General features: G+C 51.0%; 1 protein-coding gene across 1 annotated transcript in view; it reads right to left on the reverse strand.

Moving 5' to 3' along the window:
• LOC146300256 (formin-1) overlaps positions 1 to 22,493 on the reverse strand; it is a 58,592-nt gene extending 36,099 nt beyond the window's left edge. The window contains 5 exon segments of the mRNA XM_084682166.1: positions 2,679 to 2,740; positions 4,318 to 4,438; positions 10,526 to 10,701; positions 18,565 to 20,257; positions 22,403 to 22,493. Of these exon segments, the coding sequence (XP_084538292.1) occupies positions 2,679 to 2,740; positions 4,318 to 4,438; positions 10,526 to 10,701; positions 18,565 to 20,194 (1,989 nt within the window). The 5' untranslated portion in view covers positions 20,195 to 20,257; positions 22,403 to 22,493.
• Between the last annotated feature and the right edge of the window lie 412 nt (positions 22,494 to 22,905).

The following is a 22,905-nucleotide window of genomic DNA, read 5'->3' on the forward strand; positions in this document are numbered from 1 at the left end:
GCATTGGAACAAGACAATCACCATTGATGGAGGCTCGTGTATTTGCCCGACGGGAGCTCTGACGTCTGATGGCCAATTCAGACAACAGTGGTGACACATGGTTATTTACACACTTGAAAAACAATTTAAGATTACTAAAAAATTAATAAAGTTATCAAAGGTGAGAAGGTTGTGTTTTTTTAGAATGCCACAGTGATGCCATCTCATGGGTTTCCGGAGGATGATAGGGTGAGGATCAGGAGGATGATAGGGTGAGGATCAGGAGGGTGATAGGGTGAGGATCAGCAGGATGATAGGGTGAGGATCAGGAGGATGATAGGGTGAGGATCAGCAGGATGATAGGGTGAGGATCAGCAGGATGATAGGGTGAGGATCAGCAGGATGATAGGGTGAGGATCAGGAGGATGATAGGGTGAGGATCAGGAGGATGATAGGGTGAGGATCAGGAGGATGATAGGGTGATGATCAGGAGGATGATAGGGTGAGGATCAGGAGGGTGATAGGGTGAGGATCAGCAGGATGATAGGGTGATGATCAGCAGGATGATAGGGTGAGGATCAGGAGGGTGATAGGGTGAGGATCAGCAGGATGATAGGGTGAGGATCAGCAGGATGATAGGGTGAGGATCAGGAGGATGATAGGGTGAGGATCAGGAGGATGATAGGGTGAGGATCAGCAGGATGATAGGGTGAGGATCAGGAGGATGATAGGGTGAGGATCAGCAGGATGATAGGGTGAGGATCAGGAGGATGATAGGGTGAGGATCAGGAGGATGATAGGGTGAGGATCAGCAGGATGATAGGGTGAGGATCAGGAGGATGATAGGGTGAGGATCAGCAGGATGATAGGGTGAGGGATCAGGAGGATGATAGGGTGAGGATCAGGAGGATGATAGGGTGAGGATCAGCAGGATGATAGGGTGAGGATCAGGAGGATGATAGGGTGAGGATCAGGAGGATGATAGGGTGAGGATCAGGAGGATGATAGGGTGAGGATCAGGAGGATGATAGGGTGAGGATCAGGAGGGTGATAGGGTGAGGATCAGGAGGATGATAGGGTGAGGATCAGGAGGATGATAGGGTGAGGATCAGGAGGATGATAGGGTGAGGATCAGGAGGATGATAGGGTGATGATGATAGGCTGATTTCTGTCAAAAGGGCCCTTTCAATACACCAGGTGGTTTCCACACAGCCTTTTCACAGACAAAGCGCAGACGGCAGATTTAAACCAGAATAACGTGGAGAATCAGGGTCAAACACAGTGGAGATGAAGCCAAACTTAAAAAAGAGGAAAGTGAAACTGTTTTGCAATTCATCAAACACATGTTATGTGTTACAGTGTGGTCAGCAAGAAAACAGGACTAGGCACGTTCTCCCTTCTGGAAGGTTCCACAGCATGTTTCTGGGTGTTGATAACAACCCCCAAGATCAGGACCAGCGACAAATAAAAGACTGTTAAATAACAGACTGCTGACTCATCAGATCTTAAACGGCCACTTACTACAACTGTTTCCCAAAGACAATTGCTCAAATCAGAAAGCAATTACTCTCCCAGAAGGCTGTTCTATCACCCTGGCACGGTGTTTAGCTTACTCACTCTTATGTTCCGGCTTTTCTCGGAAACAGAGAGAACACATAAACATAATAGGAGTATTTCATGGTGATCTGTGAGAAACTATTTAAAATTCAGTGTTGAATTGCAGCTCCTTGGCAGCCAGGGGACAGCTGCACAAACATCTTATCAGAGAAACACATCCAAATCATCTTTCAAACGTTGTTTAAATGTAGATGTTTCACATCTCTGGAGAGCAGGTCTTCCTTTTCATCCTGGCTGTAGCGAGGTGACTCTGACCAGAGCCTCCAGAACTGCTCAGGGCTCATGGCTTCCACCCCTGCCTGCCTCAGTCCCCTTCAGCAACACACACATGCAGAGTACCTGCCCCCTGAACCATGCCTGAGGAGCTATACCGCCTGTTCTTCAAACCTTTCACTCATTGCTCTAATCTGACATTTGTTCTGACATGGTGCAGTAGACTGTGATGCTGTTCTCATGGTGTGACTGTCAAGAGTACCTCAACTCCTGGACATGGTCATTCTTCTGGCCAGACCACTACGGCAGAACATGATTCACATCTGTGTTTGATTGGTGCCATCTAGTGTTTCAGGAGAAGAACTGTAGTTGTTCCATTAATGACACGACACACAGCAGAAGGAGGGGTAACGCAGGTCCTTCCAACTGCTGTGAGACTATACACCCAGCACTGCTCTACCTTCCAACTAGGGTTATATTTTTATTGTATCTTGTACAAACTTTATACATTTTTTATATATACTCTTCTGTCCACTTTGTTGCTGTAATGTCCACATTTCTCCTTTGTGGGACGAATAAAGGTATATCTTATCTTATAAGGAAAACATCAGTACAGTCCTTACTGAGGGCCTTACTGAGGGCCTGACTGAGGGCCGGACTCAGGGCTGGACTGAGGGCCAGACTGAGGGCCTGACTGAGGGCCTGACTGAGGGCCTGACTGAGGGCCGGACTCAGGGCCGGACTGAGGGCCAGACTGAGGGCCAGACTGAGGGCCAGACTGAGGGCCAGACTGAGGGCCAGACTGAGGGCCAGACTGAGGGCCAGACTGAGGGCCAGACTGAGGGCCAGACTGAGCGCAGTTTACTTACATGTAGTGTCTCCACCTCTTCCTTGCATTCTCTCTTCAGCTGTAGGAGGGCAGCTTGGTGCTCTGGGGAAACACAGAGGATACCACTCTGAAGAACACACATACACAGCCCTATCACAGCTATCTATCCTGGGTGAGCACGTGGACTTGGACCTGGGGCGCTGGCCCGCTGCGCCTGAGAGGAAGACGGCAGGATGGGGCCGAGGCACAGACTGACGCCCTGGCATGCGTGTGTGTGTCGCTCTGCTCCCTGCACGTGTGTGTGTGTCGCTCTGCTCCCTGCACGTGTGTGTGTTCACATTGTGTGAGAGATGAATAAAGGATTCTTCTAAATGTGTCATTAGATGACAGATGTTACAACCACAGAGTTGAAGGGTGGAGGCAGGGAAGTGTTACAGCCTCTCTCTCTCTGCAACCATCACACAACAGACTCGCTTTTGTTTTCATGTCTTACTTTAACAATGAAGGACATGAACGCTTGGAAGACAGGAGATAAAAGCTTCTGAGGGTGGATCAGTTTCTAAACGTTAAACACGTCATCGGTGACTGCACAGACCGGTTGTAAATGCTGTTCCAGTGGTGGTTCTGAGACGGGCAGGAGTGCTCCGGCTCTATTCATCATCTAATATTTCTATTGAATTCTATAAAGCAACGTTGTGATTAAATATGTAGCTTGTGCGTTATAATGATTGTTTGGTGGTTTACTATGACAGATAAGTTCTTCTCTCCAAGACTTTACAACAGTTTTACCACGTCAAGGCTTGACGGTTTATCTATCTGATGAAACCTTTGCACTGGTTTCTAAATGCCAGGAGAGATTAACCAAGAGGTGGTTAGCCCGGCCTTACACAGGATTCTGTGTAGCACTGCAGAACAGCAAGCACCAACACTTTAAAAGGAATGAACTTTTTCCATGTAATTGGATCAAGATCATTTAGAGGTGTGTCTGCTTGTGGCCTGTTTGTGTAAATCTTGAAGGAGAGAGAGAGAAGAGAGAAAGACAGAGACAGAGAGAGAAGAGAGAGAGAGGGCAGGAGAGACATACAGAGACTGAAGTCAGTGTAGAACATGACAACAACAAAATCTATCCCTCAGAGTCACAGGTGCCTTTACCTTCCTAAGCTGCCCACTATTCTGAGATGCCACAAAACAAACAAACCCAAACCGTGACTGTGTTGCACCATGTTCCTGCTTGAACTGGATTTAAGAGATCTGTCACCCTGGTGCTGGCCTGGGCCAGCCGCAGGGCTGATGCAACACTTGCTGTCAGACACAGACTCTGTGTCACCGCTATTAGATCAGGAGGGCAGATTTGCGTGTTTTGGGAGGAGAACATCTGGATAAGTGAGTGTGGAGGCTTTGAGGTTATTTCTGGTGAGGCATTTGGGTCTCAAATCACTCAAATGAGGCAGCTACTGCACCAAATCACTCAAATGAGGCAGCTACTGCACCAAATCACTCAAATGAGGCAGCTACTGCACCAAATCACTCAAATGAGGCAGCTACTGCACCAAATCACTCAAATGAGGCAGCTACTGCACCAAGGAATCAGATGGAACAGAAACAAGGCTCCTGTATGAGACCAAATGCACCGACACCTCCTCCAGTTAGTCTAGAGGGGCCGTCTAGCAGGGCCTTACCTGCCTCGGTGTAGCGTAGGCCCACCTTCTCCTCCTCCTCCTTGGGCTTGGGCGGGGGCCAGACCGCCTGCAGGCGTCCAGGGGTGCGGTCCTCACTGTCTGTGGGGGAGGTGATCTCCGACTAAGGGGGCAGGAGAGAGAGACAGGTTAACACACTCTCTACTGGGGGGGCAGGAGAGACACAATACAGGATGGAACATGAAGCTGGTACGCGATGAGGACTAGAAGGTTCTCTTAAGTCAGCTGTGAACATAGAACCGTGGGAAGAGCTTCATGTTTCAGTGTCTCTGTGTTTGTGTGTTCACTAATCCAACACTCAGACCGTAGCCAAACACACTTTGTATTTTATATAAAAATGACAGAAGAATATAATGAATAAGTTAAGGTGAACCAGCACTGCAGACAAACACGTCAAAGGAGAGGAAGGAGGAGGGTAGAACACGGTGCTACTGTTGCAGGGAGCAACCACGGCTGTGAGAACATACGTGAGCCTCGCCAGGACTTCTGGGTTCGGTAACGGAAGACCTGGAGGTTCTCTCAAAGATGGACTTCAGCAGCTCCTTCTCTGCCCTGATCTTCCTCTTCAGAGCCTCCAGGTCCTCAGGCTCCTTCTGGGCAGCCTTGGAGCTGAAGAGGCTCTTGAAGGTGTTGAGAGCAGCTTCCGAGGTGGTCCGGCTCCCTGCCGGAGGGGTGCCAGGGTGTGGGAGCTCCCCTTCCCTGGGTGTCTGTGGAGGAGCCTCCTGTCTGTCCTCCAGCTGGGTCTCGTCCAGGCTGAGCAGCTGGTTCAGCTGGCCCAGCAGCTTGCTCTTGGTTTCAGTCACGGGCTTGGGCTCGGAGCGCCTCCGGGCCGGGGAGGTGCTGATCTGCTCCGGGAGGATCCTGGCCTTGTTGACCGTCTTCTTCAGGCTCAGCAGGGCCAAGTCACAGTCCCTCGGCTGGATCTCTGCCAGGGTCTCCCTCTCCTCCCCCGACGCCCCCTTCTTCAGCACGCGCAGCCCGCTGAAGAGAGCAGGCAGCTGGAAGGTGGTGGCCGGGGCCAGGGCCGATCCTCTGGAGGGGGACATGGTGGTGGAGGGTGAGGGTGTGGGGCAGGAGGGCCCTGCATCTGGTCTCCTGCCGGCCGACATGCTGCCCTCGTCCCTGGGAGGGGTGGGACCTGGAACGGCACTTGGCTGGCTGTCAGTTGAGGATTCACCAGGGACACGCGACATGCTCTCTGAAAGGCCTTTTGTCAGGGAGCGCTGGCTGGAGGAGGCTGGCCTGGGCCTGGAGCCGCTGGTGGGAGAGTCCAAGCTGCATGTCCTCTCTGTCCTCTTGGAGGACCGGGGCTTCTCCCCCCCGTCCTGCCCTGGTGGAGAGGCAGGATGTTCAGCTCCAGCCTGGCAGGCCCGCGCTCTAGCGCTCAGAGACTTGAGAGACAAGGGTGGAGGGGAGCGGGTGTCCAGGCCTGCTCCTGCATCCAGACCCCGGGAGCTGCTGGCCGGCTTGGACCCCTCTGAGCCCATGGCTCCTGGCTCTGCCTGCGTCTGGCCAGGGGACGGGAGAGTGGCGGGGGCTTCTTCAGGAGCCGTCTGCTCGCTGGTGGAGGAGAGCAGAGCAGGATCTGTCTCAGAGGGACACGACCGTGTGAACCTGGCAGTGAAGAGAACAGAGGTGTCTTTGAGGGACCTCTCCACAAGGCTGTGTGCTCTCCTGGCAGCCAGGCGCAGCTCTGACTCAGTGGCATCTCTCTCTGCAGGACGACACGACAGCTGACCCGCATTACCGTCCTCCAATCCGCTCTTGTCCTCGCCCGGGTGGTGCTGCCCAGGGATGGCGATCTCATGTGATTGGTCGAGGCTGCTAAACGCCTCGTCATCCCCGGACTCTTCATCACTGAAGGTCTCGACCATGGTGACCTGGACCAGGTCTGGATCGGCCATGCTCTCCACATTTGCTTCCTTCTCCTTACAGGAATCAATCTCACAGGATTCAACAGTCTGCTCAGCGTCAGGGGGAGGGGCCGCAGGGGAGGGAGGCCCACTCCTCACCTTTGTCCCAGCGGGGGGCCCGTCAGCGGGGGGCCCGTTTGCGGGGGCCCCGTCAGCACTGATAAGATCCTGGACACTTTGATCACCCTCACTGGCACAGTTCTCGTCATCAGACAGGATCTTGAACGACGTGAGGACAGCTGTGTCCGCCCCAGCCTGCCTGATTGAGTCAGGCCGCTCGCGTGTGAAGATGGTGGAGAACATGTTGAGGAAGGAACTAGGAGGGGCTTTCCCCTGTCCATCACAGCTGCCGTTACTGACACTGTCCATTTCCACACAGTCACTGAGGTAGTGTTTGCAGAAAGCCAATAGACTCTGAGCCAAGCAGGAAGCCAGGTAGTGAGCTAGTCCAGCACAGTGCTTCCATTCAGTGTCACAAAAGGCTCATCTCCCCAACCTCCAGCTCTCCACGCTGGTCCTGGCCCACTTATACTGTTTACAGGAACAAAAGACCTTTGTTGTGGCAAATACCCAAGTCCCTCTGTCAGGTCAGCTAGCACCCCTGCTGCTCTCTAACCCTGTCAGACTATGAACACACAGCGCTGCACATACAATCAGGGTCTCCAAACACACAGAAGTAGTCGTCTAGATATCACAGTTTACTAAAAATGCCATTATGCCAGAGAGCAAGGAGAAATTCCAAAAGCATTCTGTTACGAGCCAATCTGTTCAGCCGCTGAAAGCATGTCTTGGCATAATCCTTCTGGGAAATGAGACAAGGAATACTGAGCCTTTTCTTAAACGTATCCGAGCAAGTATGAAAAACATGGGAAAGTTCCACGTGAAGTTTCCTCTGTACCAGCGTACGTCTGTGTGAGTCAACTCTCTCTCCTCTTCCCCCTGCCTCTGAGTGTGTGTGTCCCACCCCACAGAGAGATCAGGGAGTGTGTGTGTGTGAGAGAGAGAGAGAGAGAGAGGGGGGGGGGGAGGGAGAGAGAGAGAGAGAGAGAGAGATTGAGAGAGAGAGAGAGAGAGAGAGAGAGAGAGGGGAGGGGGGGGGAGGGAGAGAGAGAGAGAGATTGAGAGAGAGAGAGAGAGAGAGAGAGAGAAAGAGAGAGAGAGAGAGGGAGAGGTCCTTGACGTTGCGTGGCCTACTGGTCTAGCCGGTCTGGTCCCGCCCTGCTGAGGAGGAACCACACAGGCTGAGCAGGTGTCTGGTTACAAACGCTCACTTCCGCAAGTTGGTCGCTCCAGGTAACACAAACACTAGCTCTCTCTCTCCTTCTCTCTTTCTCTCTGCCTCTAAAACAAGCATGTGCGCGCGCACACTAGCAGAGTTAAGCAGAGCTAGCAGTGCTAAGCAGAGCTAATCCTTCTATGGTCAGGTGGAATGCTAGGAAGGTCCAACCCCAGCCCCAGTGAGGCTAACCCAGCCCCAGCCCCAGCCCCAGCCCAATGAGGCTAATACTGTGGTGATTAGCCAACCTGACCCTTAGCCAGGAACAAGTTTCCACTTCATGTGTCATCAGCAATGAAGCTTCACTCAAACACACACAGACCAGGCCACTGGAACATGCAAAACTTAGACAGAAACTTAGTTTTGTGTGGAAGGTTTATCTATTCTGATCACACAGTAGAGTATCACTCAGTCTTCATTCTAATTTAAGATTTAAAAAGAGCACATATTTGCCTTCTGAATAAAATAATAATTGTTCAGTGAGCTTGTGGGAGTGATTCAAGGTCTGTCACGGTCATGTGACCTTAGCAGCCTGATGTCACTGACCATATTCCTCCTAACCCACGGAGCATTCATTTTTAAATTTTTTACATTTTAGTCATTTAGCAGACGCTCTTATCCAGAGCGAGTTACAGTAAGTACAGGGACATTCTCCCGAGGCATGTAGGGTGAAGTGCCTTGCCCAAGGACACAGCGTCATTTGCACGGCTGGGAATCTAACCGACAACCTTCTGATTACTAGGCCGATTCCCTAACCGCTCAGCCACCTGACTTCCATTCAGCAGGAGACAGAAACATACAACATCTCTCTGTTCTTCATCCACATATGTCCTTTTCTATCTAATGTCATCTCATTTCATTCTAATACTATTTATTGTCAATCAGAGGCTGAAAGCATCTTTATCACAATAGTATGCAACATCATCATTTGTCTTATTTGTTTGGTAAGCATTATTTCATTATTGGTTGTGTAGGGATTAAAACAAATCCTCAGATGCTGTTTCTGTCCCTGAAACATGAGGTTCCCTGGGTCATTATGTAAGCCTGGGGATAGTTGACACACACCACTGCAAATCTCCCAGTGAGCCAGCCTCCAGCTGCAGGCCCCTCAGAGCTCCCAGCCAGCCAGCCTCCAGCTGCAGGCCCCTCAGAGCTCCCAGCCAGCCAGCCTCCAGCTGCAGGCCCCTCAGAGCTCCCAGCCAGCCAGCCTCCAGCTGCAGGCCCCTCAGAGCTCCCAGCCAGCCAGCCTCCAGCTTCAGGCCCCTCAGAGCTCCCAGCCAGCCAGCCTCCAGCTGCAGGCCCCTCAGAGCTCCCAGCCAGCCAGCCTCCAGCTTCAGGCCCCTCAGAGCTCCCAGCCAGCCAGCCTCCAGCTGCAGGCCCCTCAGAGCTCCCAGCCGGCCAGCCTCCAGCTGCAGGCCCCTCAGAGCTCCAGGCCAGCCAGCCTCCAGCTGCAGGCCCCTCAGAGCTCCCAGCCAGCCAGCCTCCAGCTGCAGGCCCCTCAGAGCTCCCAGCCAGCCAGCCTCCAGCTGCAGGCCCCTCAGAGCTCCCAGCCAGCCAGCCTCCAGCTGCAGGCCCCTCAGAGCTCCCAGCCAGCCAGCCTCCAGCTGCAGGCCCCTCAGAGCTCCCAGCCAGCCAGCCTCCAGCTGCAGGCCCCTCAGAGCTCCCAGCCAGCCAGCCTCCAGCTTCAGGCCCCTCAGAGCTCCCAGCCAGCCAGCCTCCAGCTGCAGGCCCCTCAGAGCTCCCAGCCAGCCAGCCTCCAGCTTCAGGCCCCTCAGAGCTCCCAGCCAGCCAGCCTCCAGCTGCAGGCCCCTCAGAGCTCCCAGCCGGCCAGCCTCCAGCTGCAGGCCCCTCAGAGCTCCAGGCCAGCCAGCCTCCAGCTGCAGGCCCCTCAGAGCTCCCAGCCAGCCAGCCTCCAGCTGCAGGCCCCTCAGAGCTCCCAGCCAGCCAGCCTCCAGCTGCAGGCCCCTCAGAGCTCCCAGCCGGCCAGCCTCCAGCTGCAGGCCCCTCAGAGCTCTCAGTGAGCCAGGTCAGAACCACAGCACTGGACCCACACATCCACTACTGACAATGGGTTTCTAATGAATGCCTTCTCAAATAAATTAAGTAAACTTTGCTACCATGATTTTAGTGCTGAGTGAATGCATTCATATGACAATTGTTATTGTTTAACGTGTAACTGGGAAAACCCCTCACCACAACAGCTGAAACCATGTGACTGTTCACATGTGAGTGCTGGGTGATAATGTGGGTGCTTTTCTGTCAGTCTAGCTGACATTCCAACACAAGATGTTTGTCAGCAGCCTGCTGCTGGTCTGCTGCCTTTTAAAATCCCAGACAGAGACACACCCAGATAATCTGCAAGAGGCACAGCAGCTTAACGTTAAAACCCTGACAGCCAGAGCCTGGAGTCAAGGCAGACAAACATCAATGTAACCGGTGATACTAAGCCAGAGTTCAGTTACAGGCAAGGTTTGGTAATTGCAGACCGGTCGATAGTGTTGTTATGTTACAGCATTGTCATCCAGGGTGTTCCAGAGAGTATCCCAGGAGGACGGAGCCTCTGTGTGTCTCTGAGCAGTCAGTCTGGACGAGACGACAGGGCCTAGCGCAGGCTGCCTGTGTCCTAGTGTGTCCTGGTGTGACTAAAATGACTAAATGTGATGTCTCCTGGTGTGTCCTAGTGTCTCCTAGTGTGTTCTCGTGTGTCTTAGTGTGTCCTGATGGTTCAGCCACCTTGGGCCACATGAGCTCATCTGGCAAAGAGAGAGGCATAGGAAACACCTGGAGACAAACAGCACAAACCGACTGATGCTTACGTGAGTGTGTGTGTTTGCTGGAAGTGCACAAGCCGACAGAAGTCACATGATCTGTAGGCTGAAGCATGTATTCTAACAGTACCAGTGTGGTGTGGAGGAGGTGTGCAGGTGTACAGGTGTACTGGTGTACAGGTATGCAGGTGAACAGGTATGCAGGTGTACAGGTGTGATAATGTTGCTCTCACCGTGCCCTCTAGTTTGGGGTAGTAGGGTGTATCTCCGATGATGTCATCCTCAGGGGGCGTGATCCTGAGGAAGTCCAGGTGCTCAGGGCGGGAGGCGCGGGACAGGGGCTCCTGGGAGATGGAGTCCTCGCCATCCAGCATCCAGATATCATGATCCTGCCTCAGGAGGGCATCCTCTACACACACACACACACACACACACACACACAGAGGAATGGGGGATAACAGCTAGTGATTACATTTATTCAGCACGTTATAATATATTCTGGCATCGGATCAGTAGAACCTGTGAAGAGGTTCAGTGGAAGGAGAGCAGAGGCAGCTGGCATCAGCACATGTACAAACCAAAGTGGCAGGGAGAGCTTTTCTGTGCAGTGAAACATAGCAGGCTAGAACACCACACACAAGTCCTGCTTCAACCAATCCCCTCCAGCCCTCCTCCTACAGGACTGTAACTGTTATTTAATGTTAGTATTGCAGAACAGGCCTCCCTGACAGAACAGGCCTCCCTGACAGAACAGGCCTCCCTGACAGAACAGGCCTCCATGCCAGAACAGGCCTCCCTGACAGAACAGGCCTCCCTGACAGAACAGGCCTCCCTGCCAGAACAGGCCTCCATGCCAGAACAGGCCTCCCTGACAGAACAGGCCTCCCTGACAGAACAGGCCTCCATGCCAGAACAGGCCTCCCTGACAGAACAGGCCTCCCTGACAGAACAGGCCTCCCTGCCAGAACAGGCCTCCATGCCAGAACAGGCCTCCCTGACAGAACAGGCCTCCCTGACAGAACAGGCCTCCATGCCAGAACAGGCCTCCCTGACAGAACAGGCCTCCCTGCCAGAACAGGCCTGAAGTGGGCCAGCTGAAGGTTCATATTTCATCGAACGTCCTTGATCCGTGATGCAGTACAGACAGGGTTTTCATTCTGTTCATATTCACTGTTCACTTCAGATTCTGCTGCTCCTCCACAGTCTCTGTCATCTTCAGAGAGTGGAAGTAACCAAGTGTACTTCCTGTGACAATAAATAATCTTGATCATGCCACCAAATACAGACCTTTTTTAAAGGTTGAAAATATGTTTTCAACATTTTAGAAACTTTTGTTTCTTTTTTTTTCTTTCAACCTTCAGAAACCTTTTTGGTGTAACTTTCTTTCAAAAATATTTTTTCAACCTTTCAAAATGTCCAAATTGTGAACATTTTTTTTTCTCGGAAATATCAAATATTAATTATAAAAAAGTGTAGTTGGTACTTCACATTTTACCAGAGTCTTTTAAAACATGAGTATCTGCACTTGAATGAAGGATGTGTGTACTTTGCCATCTGTAGTCATCTCATGTGTGATTATTATTTACATGTTGGGCTGTTTAAGGTGTGCAGTAATACCACAAACACTCAGCACAGCACGGACACATACACAGAGACAAACACACACAGACACACACATAGCTGTACAACCTCCCCATGATGTCACATGGCTTAACAGCAGACAGTGTGGACAGGCCCACAGACACACAAACCCGGAGATCTTTCTAGAAGTCATCATTTGTGCTTCCATTAGCATTCAGCGTGAGTGTTTAGCAGAGTAAGTCGCTGACAGACAGGACCGCAGTCCTTGGGCAGAGAGGAGGGCTGTTCTGTAATGCAGCATGCAGCGCAGTGGCCCAGTCAGAGACGCTGAGGGTTTGGGAGGGCTCCAGACGCTACAGTGCTCACTCTGCATCACGCCTGGCGGCTGAAGATCAGAGCTAGGGTGAGTTAACTCATCTACTGTAACCCTAGTGCTACTGTTACTTCAGCTCATCAGGTCTGTATAACAACCATACATTCACAGGGTTCATGGAAATGTATTCATTTATAGTTGGAGTTTATATTATAAGTAAAGTACAAGGGGGATTTGAACGGGTCATCTTGATCTGCAGTCATCCTGCTGAGCTACTCCCGTGTCAGAGTCTTTTCTACGTGAGTGCCGTGTGTCAGTGGGCTCATCCCCTCCAGGATGTGACCTGTGGTGTTAGACATGCATGAGGAGGGCCACACTGCTCCCTGCTGGCCAGGAGAGGACACTGCTGTGAGGGACACAGACAGACAGAGGGTTAATGTTAACTGTTCTGTTACAGTCTGAACATGTGGGGACAAGAACCCTGACTGAAGAATGAGGAGTCCATTAGGAGGAAGGAGACAGGGGGGAGGAGGAAGGAGAGAGAGGAGAAAAGATAGTGGGAGGAGGAAGAGAGGGGGATGAGGAAGAGGGGGGGATGAGGAAGAGGAGGGGGGATGAGGAAGAGGAGGGGGGAGGAGGAAGAGGAGGGGAGGAGGAATAAGAGGGGGATGGCATATAGATGACTTGAGGCTTTAAGTCAGGCTTTGCTGCATTAAGTAATGACTCTACTGCTGTTGTTAGTCTGGCTTCACTTTGCAGTTGATTCATTACCACACACACACACAAACAAACACACACACACATACAGCAATGCTAGGTGAGTTTCTGACACTGGGAAGAAAGGTCCTCTCATTGCAATGTAATGTCGTCTTGTACTCTCCAACAGAAATCAAGAGTGAATCAATGTGCGAAAAGAGGGCCAGACCCACATGGGCCTTGCCTCTGTCATCTGTCACAGGACATGTGATGTGATTAGATCAGAAGCTAGGAGAGGTCTGCTTCTGCTAGCACACTCTCATCTAACCAAGCAGCTAGGAGAGGACTGCTTCTACTAGCACACTCTCATTTAACCAAGCAGCTATGAGAGGTCTGCTTCTGCTAGCACACTCTCATCTAACCAAGCAGCTAGGAGAGCTCTGCTTCTGCTAGCACACTCTCATCTAACCAAGCAGCTAGGAGAGCTCTGCTTCTGCTAGCACACTCTCATCTAACCAAGCAGCTAGGAGAGGACTGCTTCTGCTAGCACACTCTCATCTAACCAAGCAGCTAGGAGAGCTCTGCTTCTGCTAGCACACTCTCATCTAACCAAGCAGCTAGGAGAGGACTGCTTCTGCTAGCACACTCTCATCTAACCAAGCAGCTAGGAGAGGACTGCTTCTGCTGGCACACTCTCATCTAACCAAGCAGCTAGGAGAGCTCTGCTTCTGCTAGCACACTCTCATCTAACCAAGCAGCTAGGAGAGGACTGCTTCTGCTAGCACACTCTCATCTAACCAAGCAGCTAGGAGAGGACTGCTTCTGCTAGCACACTCTCATCTAACCAAGCAGCTAGGAGAGCTCTGCTTCTGCTAGCACACTCTCATCTAACCAAGCAGCTAGGAGAGGACTGCTTCTGCTAGCACACTCTCATCTAACCAAGCAGCTAGGAGAGGACTGCTTCTGCTAGCACACTCTCATCTAACCAAGCAGCTAGGAGAGCTCTGCTTCTGCTAGCACACTCTCATCTAACCAAGCAGCTAGGAGAGGACTGCTTCTGCTAGCACACTCTCATCTAACCAAGCAGCTAGGAGAGGACTGCTTCTGCTAGCACACTCTCATCTAACCAAGCAGCTAGGAGAGCTCTGCTTCTGCTAGCACACTCTCATCTAACCAAGCAGGCCTGAGTGAAGCACAGGTGGTTTACACACCCACCCCTCCTCTGTGTGTGTGTGTGTGTGCACACGGGCGTGTGTGAGTGCGTGCATGGGGGAACCCTGTCGACCAGCAGGTGCTCACAGAGTTACTGTGTGTAAATCAGAGAGTGTGGATTGAGCAGCTGTCAGAGAGAGAGAGAGAGAGAGAGAGAGAGAGAGAGAGAGAGAGAGAGAGAGAGAGAGAGAGAGAGAGAGAGAGAGAGAGAGAGAGAGAGAGAGAGAGAGAGAGAGAGAGAGAGAGAGAGAGAGAGAGAGAGAGAGAGAGAGAGAGAGAGAGAGAGAGAGAGAGAGAGAGAGAGAGAGAGAGAGAGAGAGAGAGAGAGAGAGAGAGAGAGAGAGAGAGAGAGAGAGAGAGAGAGAGAGAGAGAGAGAGAGAGAGAGAGAGAGAGAGAGAGAGAGAGAGAGAGAGAGAGAGAGAGAGAGAGAGAGAGAGAGAGAGAGAGAGAGAGAGAGAGAGAGAGAGAGAGAGAGAGAGAGAGAGAGAGAGAGAGAGAGAGAGAGGTGGGCTGGGTTATGATGGGTTATCATAGGTTAATATAAACTGATGTGGGTCAGTGATGACAGGGCATCTAGCGGCTGATGTGGGTAGCAGGGTGATGGATGAGGCTCGGTGGCTGTCATCCCTCAGCAACACAGGCAGAGCAGAGAGGTTGCTCCTGAATAAACTAACACAAGGCTGAGAGGGTTTTGGGCCATAAATAGAACTTTCTGGTTGAATAGAAGTAGGAGGACACACACACACATGCTTATAAGCCCCACACACTCTCTCACGCACACACTCACACACACCCTCTCACACACACACACAAACGTACACACTAGTACTACAACTACTACACTGACAAATCCATAAGCGTATTTACCTCAGATCCACTGGAGCATGAGGCGAGGCTCATGTGCTCTCCTACCCAGAGGAGCTGCTACTCCATCAGAGCACAGGGATTCCAGTCCTTCATATGAATCAGCAGTCTACTAGTCCACTAGCCTAGTTGTCTGGTAGTCTGCAAGCCTGGTAGTCTACTAGCCTAGTAGTCTGCTGGTCTGCAAGCCTGGTAGTCTACTAGCCTAGTAGTCTGCTGGTCTGGCAGACAGCTTCAGTCTCTGAACAGAGCCGGTATTTGTCCTCGTCCCCAGTGGAGTAGCTGAAGGAGGAGGAGCTGAAGGAGGAGCTGAGCTGGAGGAGGAGGAGCTGAGCTGTAGGAGGAGGAGCTGAGCTGGAGGAGGAGGAAATGAGCTGGAGGAGGAGCTAAGCTGGAGGAGGAGGAGCTGAGCTGGAGGAGGAGGAGCTGAGCTGGAGGAGGAGCTAAGCTGGAGGAGGAGCTGGGCTGGAGGAGGAGGAGCTAGGCTGGAGGAGGAGGAGCTGAAGGAGGAAAAGCTGAGCTGGAGGAGGAGGAGCTGAGCTGGAGGAGGAGGAGCTGAGCTGGAGGAGGAGGAGCTGAGCTGGAGGAGGAGGAGCTGAGCTGGAGGAGGAGGACATACGTCAGCTGACTGTGCTCATCAGGTTCACATGACCCGCGCTCTGATTGGTTGATGGAATTAAAGTAATTAAAGTATTATTTACTACCTCTCAGAGAGCAGAATGTGCAAAGACAGGTTTAGAGATCCAGGTTTGGGTGTTTGTGTGTGTGTCTAAAAGTAATTTCATAGAGAGATTTGGTTTGGTGAGATGCAAGGACACAAAATTGCACACACACACACACCAGCACAGAGAATGCAGGAACATGTCCTTGAAAATCTCACTAACTATTGGGGGTCAAATGGCTGAGCGGTTAGGGAATCTATTAACCAGAAAGTTGTTGGTTCAATTCCCGGCCGTGCCAAATTATGTTGTGTCCTTGGGCAAGGCACTCCACCCTACTTGCCTCAGGGGAATGTCCCTGTTCTTACTGTAAGTCGCTGTGGATAAGCGCATCGGCTAAATAACTAAATGTAATATTCAGCGTTCATCTAAATGTGCCTAATTAAACCTGGCTGATTAGACATCAGACAGGCAGATTGGATCTTAATTAGGGAAACTATGGACAACCATAAAGGGCAGGCTTCATCCAGTCTCTCTCCTGTCCGCGTGTCCTGGTTAACTCTCAATGCGTCATTCATTATTGATAGTTTTAGAGTCTGTCCTTTAACTGAGTCAAGCCCAGAGACAGCCAGCCACAGCTGAAAAGTCCTGTTTTCTCTTTCTACTGTGTTATCCTATCTGGTGTTGGGAGATGAAACCGTCTCATGTTCACTAAGAGGAGCAGTGGAGGAGTTATTTACAGACGTTTTATCGATCAGGCATAAGTCACACAGCACGCAGCGGCATATGCAACATGAGAAAACAAACATCCACCAGTGCTTTCACTGCCCTGAGTTTTTCCCACACCCATCTTACAAAATACACCAAAAACTGTAACAGATGATTAGACCTTCGAAAGCAAAGTTTTTCGCATTTTTAATTGAGGCTTAGGCAGCAGACACACACAGCCATGTACAGTGTCTGTCTATCAGTGTGTGTGTACTGATTCATAATTCTGGCATGTGAGTGTTTGTGTGTGTCCATGCGTGGGCAGTGGGTCATTACTGTGAGGAGAATCAATTCAGATCATCTCCACATGAGTAACAACTCTCTCCCTCCACAGCAGCATTCTCTGGATGCCATGCAGCCTCCCCCAGGGCCAGGGCTGTCCCAGTCCAGACTTCCCCAGGACCAGGGCCAGGACCAGGGCCAGGACCAGGACCAGGACCAGGACCAGGACCAGGACCAGGACCAGGACCAGGACCAGGACCAGGACCAGGACCAGGGCCAGGACCAGGGCCAGGACCAGGGCCAGGACCAGGGCTGTCCTAGTCCAGCTAGCTGCTACAGACCACTGACTCCCTTCAACATTGCAGACAACATTACTAATGCAAGAGTAAACAGACAACCCGAAACGATTTCCTGATTTTGCAGTGATGCCCCTGCTAGAGATGCCCTAACCCTAACCCCTGGTAGTTTAGAAGCAATTGTGCTTACAGTACCAGAACTCTCTGACAGATAAATATTTACTGTCCAATCATTGCACAGGCAATTAACAAATTACACAGCCAGTAAACTGCTGAGAGTGAGAGAGATAGATAGAGAGAGTGAGAGAGAGAGTGAGAGCGAGCAAGCAAGCGAGCGAGCAAGAGCGAGCGAGAGAGAAGTCTCCACTGATGGCTTCAGAGGTCAGTAAGGAAGCAAACAGAATCGTAGCTGACTAACAGGAACCACCAGACACACATCTGACACCATCAAGTTCTGGATCAAACCTCCAAATCCTCAGAGGGAACTTGGTTAAACAACATTGAGCTCATGTCACGCCACCGAGTGCTCCTCCATGGATCAAAGGATAGGAGGTCCCAAACTAGCACAGTTAGACACGTAGCTTCTTCTGCACAGGCAAGATAGCACGCACACTGTGCTGAAGGAACAACATGAGATGAAGGGTACAGTGGGAGGTTCCAGAGGGTTCTACATGGATTTTCAGACAGGATGTGGAACTCTGCTCTTCTTATCACATCTGTGCTTTCGATGTAACCATGAGATACGACTTATTAGACCAGATTAAGAAGAGGACGGAAGTTCTCCACACACTGAAATCCTAATCCTTTCTTCTGGAGGCCTGTGGGCCAGTGAGTCTTTGACAGCCTGCCTGAGTGAACTCCTGGAGAAGTGGCTTTAAGAGGCGCACAGCATGCAGAGGACAAATTGGCAATGCTTCAGTTCACATTGTTTTTATGAGAGTCGTGACTGAGGTGAACTGCTGTAGCTGAACCCTGAAGCTTTGATCTTGCACCCATGCACCCCCTTCCCCAACCCCAACCCCCCTCCCCCACCCCTCTCCCCCTCGCCACCCCCTCCAATAGTAAAATGATTAAGAAATGGATGTTCGTCAGCAGAGAGAGAACAGACTCTCTCTCTTTCACTGCCAAGTCACATGTCAAGTTCCAGACAAGCACAGCGCTCAGGAAACTGAAACTCAAAAACAGGACAATCTGAACACCCTTTAATTTGGACACATTGTCCAGGGCAGAGCCTATGGATTAAGAAAGGCATAGTCTTCACATGATGTCTTGGCTTGGTGTTTGAGAATGTAAACTGTTTGAGTCAGTTAAAAATCCCCTCACAGCAGTGTAGAAAATGTTGCTTTGACAGTTACCATGCTGCAGTAACAGAGCATTTCCCAAACACCATGAGAATAGGTCTGGGTAAAAAACTGCAGGGCTCAGATACTGTGTATTGCACACGTACACACACTCACCCACACACCTTGACCTTCAACACCTATGTCAAATGAAATGTCAAAACAGTACATAGTAACAGCTGTTTTCAAGTATCCAAATATTCCTGATGAAGTACATCACACCCCTCAGGAGAGCGTGCCTAAACCAGAGACTGGATGGGCTTCACCCTGGGAAGGGAGGTGAGAGGAAGGCTGGGTGATCTTTACAAACACTAACTCACCTGTTTCCAAGGGGAGGCTGCAGGAATTCCACTTGGAGCTCCCTGGTTGTCGGCTGAGATTGAGGTCCAAACGTGTGATGGTCCGTTTGTTGCCGTTCCTGTCGACCACCTCCGTGGTGACCCTGAGTTCCTGGTCCCTGCCCCCCTCAGCCTCCCCGCCCGGGGTAACATCCTCGTCTGCCAGGAGCAGAATGCGGTGGTTGAACTGGGGGCTGTGGTGTCTGGGGGACAGGGGAGACAGGACTGGAGACATGCTCTGCAGGGTGTTGGTGGGGGGGTAGGAGGTGTTGAATACCCCCGAGAGAGAGGGCGACGAGGGGCTCTTGCTACGGAAGGTCTCAGCAGGTTTAGAGAGGGGCAGCCACAGCCCCTCGGGGAGTTTGCTCCCTGTGTTTTCCCTCCTTTCTTCCAGCGTGGAGCTCCTGCAAGGCGCCCTCCATTCTCCACACCCCTGCTGAAGGCCACTCGTCCCTGGCTGAGGCATGGAGCTCCCTGCTCCGGGCTGGAGGTCTGACTTGTCTGGGCTCATGTGGCTAACGCGCTGCACCCTCCCCTCCGTTTCCTGCACCTTTGCCACCACGCTGACCCCGGACTCCCTCCTGTGGATCTCCTCATACAGCTGGAGGGCCGTCTTGTCCTCAGACACCATGGTGGGAAACACATGGTCCGGGGATGTGAGCCTCTTGAGGGGTCGTAGGTTCCCGCTCAGTGCGGGCTCCTGTTGGGTCAGATCATGCAGGCTGTCCATCAGGCTGCAGGAGGACGCCTCGTAGCCTAGGAAGAGCTCGCTGTCGTACTCAGAGAGGTCGTTGCAGAAGTCCAGGTCTCCAGAGTCTTCCATGAAAGACCATGCGTCGCGGGCAATGTGGAAGTGTTCCTCCAGGGGCAGAATGGGGTTGCTGGACTCTGTGGGCAGGTTGCTGGCCACGCTGACATAGGAGCCAGACGCTGGAGTGTCAAGTGCGCGGACGGACGCTGGTGTTCCTGGAACTCTCCGCTCCTCCACCACGGACGCTGCAGGGATGGAAGCTGAGGTCTGGACCAGAGCCTGGACAGAATACGACTCGCCGCCAGATTTCTTCTTCCCCTTGCTCTGGGGGAGCTCCTCCGCTGGATTCAGCTTCTTCCCTCCCAGCCTCTTGAGCTTGCGACCACGAGACGAAACCTTCTTCTGCTCCGGGGACGTGGGGAGGGCGTGCTGGGGGCTGCTGCTACTGGCAGCCTGACCAGGGCAGCCCTCGCGACCCTCCAACGCCCCGTGACCCTGGAGCTTCCCTTCCTGGTTTCCCATCCTGACTTTGTTGGCGCAGTCCCCGCACAGAGACAGGAGCTGGGCCAGCAGCTGGCGGTGCTCTGCGGCCAGACAGAAGAGCTCAGAAACGGTCTCCTTTGTTGCCTGGCTGGAGTTGAGAAGTTCGCCTGCAGGGATGGAAGACTGGCCTCTTTGTTTGTCTTCAGGGGGATGGTCATCAGCCTGGTCATTACTGGGGGCGGCCCAGCCTGGGGCGTGGCTCCCGTATGTGAAACCAGGGGCCCGCCTCTTGGGGACGTACAGGCTGGTGTGGCAGCGCTCCTGGATGGGCTGGTAGAGATGAAGGACTGTGTGGGAGCCCTCCATGATGGGAGCCATGCTGGTCACCACAGCTCGCTAATCAGCCCCCAGGCTGGTCCGGGCCCCGGTGGCTGCTGCTGTCTGTAGGAAGATGAATAGAGGTGTTCACAGGGGCGTTGTTAGACCCTTTTCACTGGAGCACGTGCACCAGTATAAACCTGCTGTGCCCCAGTGAAATCTAAAGTTTGAGTTTTAACATCTTACTTTATTAGTCAGTGCATTAATTTAGAAAATGAACGCAGTATCCCAATCAACGCTTGTAAAAGTGTTTAACTGAAAACCCAAACCTATATGCATTCAGAATTCCATGTCAGTGCGCTCTTCTGAGCTTGCCAAATAGCCACTGCAGCACAGACACATAGGTCCAGGGGGGTATTCCAGAAAGCAGATTATGCAACATAACCAGGTAAGTTAACCCACTAGCTGATTCACAATGTTGTAGCAACGTAGTGGCAATGTTGCTACAACGCTGGGTGTCAGCTGGGGAGTTAACTTACCCGGGTATGTCACATGACCTGCTTTCTGGAATACCCCCCAGGTGTGGACTCGGCACACAAGTCAGAATTGAGGTAGGATAAGAAAACATTACAAAACTAAAGATAGTTTCTAAATGATAGGCCTACCGATCATCTTATTTTGACTAAAACATAAAAACAATATAACATGAAGCTCAAAAAAAAGTAGCCTATTTGCGCTCAAATAAATGCGAAAACAATACGCTCGCGTTAACAATTGATACCCTGCCAAAGCTGATATCAAACTTACGTCTCTGAACTGTTATAGTGGGTTAAGCAAGGGGAGTTTCTATAGCCTAGTAGTGCATTGTGCGCAGCAAGCTTGAAAGAAAAAAAGGGATATGAATTAGGGGCCTGTGCCCCAGTAGAGTGTTATGTCTAACAACGTCTCTGGGTGTTCATCACCTGGCCAGTCAGACCCCTGTCACAGATAAGAAGCTTTCAATGACACACGTGGGTGTAAATCTTCCTGTGTACACAGCCGGAGAGCCAGTCTGGCCAGCCGTCAATCATCGGATGGTCAAGGAGCGAAATAACATTCATTAACTTGTGCAGATTCAAAACTGAAATGTACTAAATCATTTTTTGCAAGTCAAGCAAAGATTTTTATTCTATTATGTCATGCGACATCCCACGCAGACGCTTTGCTTAATGTCGTCTGCAGCATCCTGGTAAAGAGAGCCGGCTGTACGCTGGATCAAGACTGTCTTTGCACCTGTACTGTTTTATATGTCTCCTCCACCATGTATCCTGATATTAAAGTATTTAGATGTCCAGCTGCACATGCCAGACAACACTGTGGGGATTAGATGTCAGCTTAGAAATACTTTAACGTTTTGAACTCTCCTTAACTGTCTTTTGACCTAAAATGATTAGAAACAATACTTCGCATATAGGCTATTGGAAAACACGATACACCGCATCTATAACTGAGAACTAATACGATCACGTACTTACAAAATCACTTTTTTGTCCTATTACTATTGGCAGGCTCAATCATAAAGATATGTGTCGATAACACATCTAATAAACCCCACGCTAACATAAAAGCGGGAAGACGTCATTTGAGGACAGCGCATCTCTCGTGTAGACACATAAGCTATATCAGGACACCTAGCCCTGGCTTTCATTTCATCTTGTTAATTGAAAGCTTTAAGTGCGTTGCTACAGTATAATCTTCATCGTCATCATCATACTGTGAAAGGCTATCTGTGGAAAGACACATTTTCTCAACGTCGGCTAGATGCATTTCATCAACATTTTACAAGATGCGGCATGATGTCCCACAAGGGGACGACGTCCCCAATCAAACGCAAGATGTGAACACTGCAGATATAAAATAGAATGCCGTCGAACTTTCAATGTTTTATATCCGTGTCTAAAATAGTCCCGTCTCTAAATGTTTAGCATCACTGGGCTGCTGCCACCTTGCAGCACAGGCTTGAAATGAGTCTCTGTCAATTCTCTAACCCCAACCCTCTAAACAACACGAACACTAGAAAACAAACGTAAACAGAACTAGATTAGTATCACGGTAAATGTTGTTAACGTTCTTCACGAGGGAAATATTACAAGCCAAGTTGTGTCGACCCTCAAATTATTAAAACATAATTATTCCAATGTGTTTAGTCTAGTCTCAATAGGGAAACATCAGGACGCACCTTCTACTGTTACATGCATTTTGATCAAGCAGGGGAAAAAAGGAACTTACCCGTCTCAGTGGCATGACAAACCCTTCCGCCAGCTCTCTCTGCAGGCAGCGGCCGCCGCTGCTTCTCTTGGACCGACGTTCATCCATCCTGACTGGCAAAGCGTTAGGACCAATGCGTGACCTCAGCGTCTCTTTATCGCTCTCCTATTGGTGCAGAGATATTGTCCCACCCTAAAACAGAGTTAAAAAAGCTGCAGCTTAGGCCACGTTATAAAGACGAGCAGGTGAAGTCCCTCACTGAAGGATCTTGACCAGTAGGAAAAGTTCTAAAATCCATACATTTTCTGCATGTTCCCCCCGTAGCATTACCTAGTGCGGATGAAAACGTTTTCATCCAGTTCATACCAACACACCTGATGCCCTTTTAGTGTACGCACTTTCACTGACTCTTCCTGCAACCAAAGACACATGACAAGTTGCTGACAGTGGACTGTAAAGAATACACGTTACAAGCCACGTATTATGTATTTCTGTATTTTGAAATGACAAAAAGTAGGATACAT

Source organism: Hypomesus nipponensis, chromosome 3, assembly GCF_054491055.1.
Source record: "Hypomesus nipponensis isolate SF chromosome 3, ASM5449105v1, whole genome shotgun sequence".
Taxonomy (NCBI): Eukaryota; Metazoa; Chordata; class Actinopteri; order Osmeriformes; family Osmeridae; genus Hypomesus; species Hypomesus nipponensis.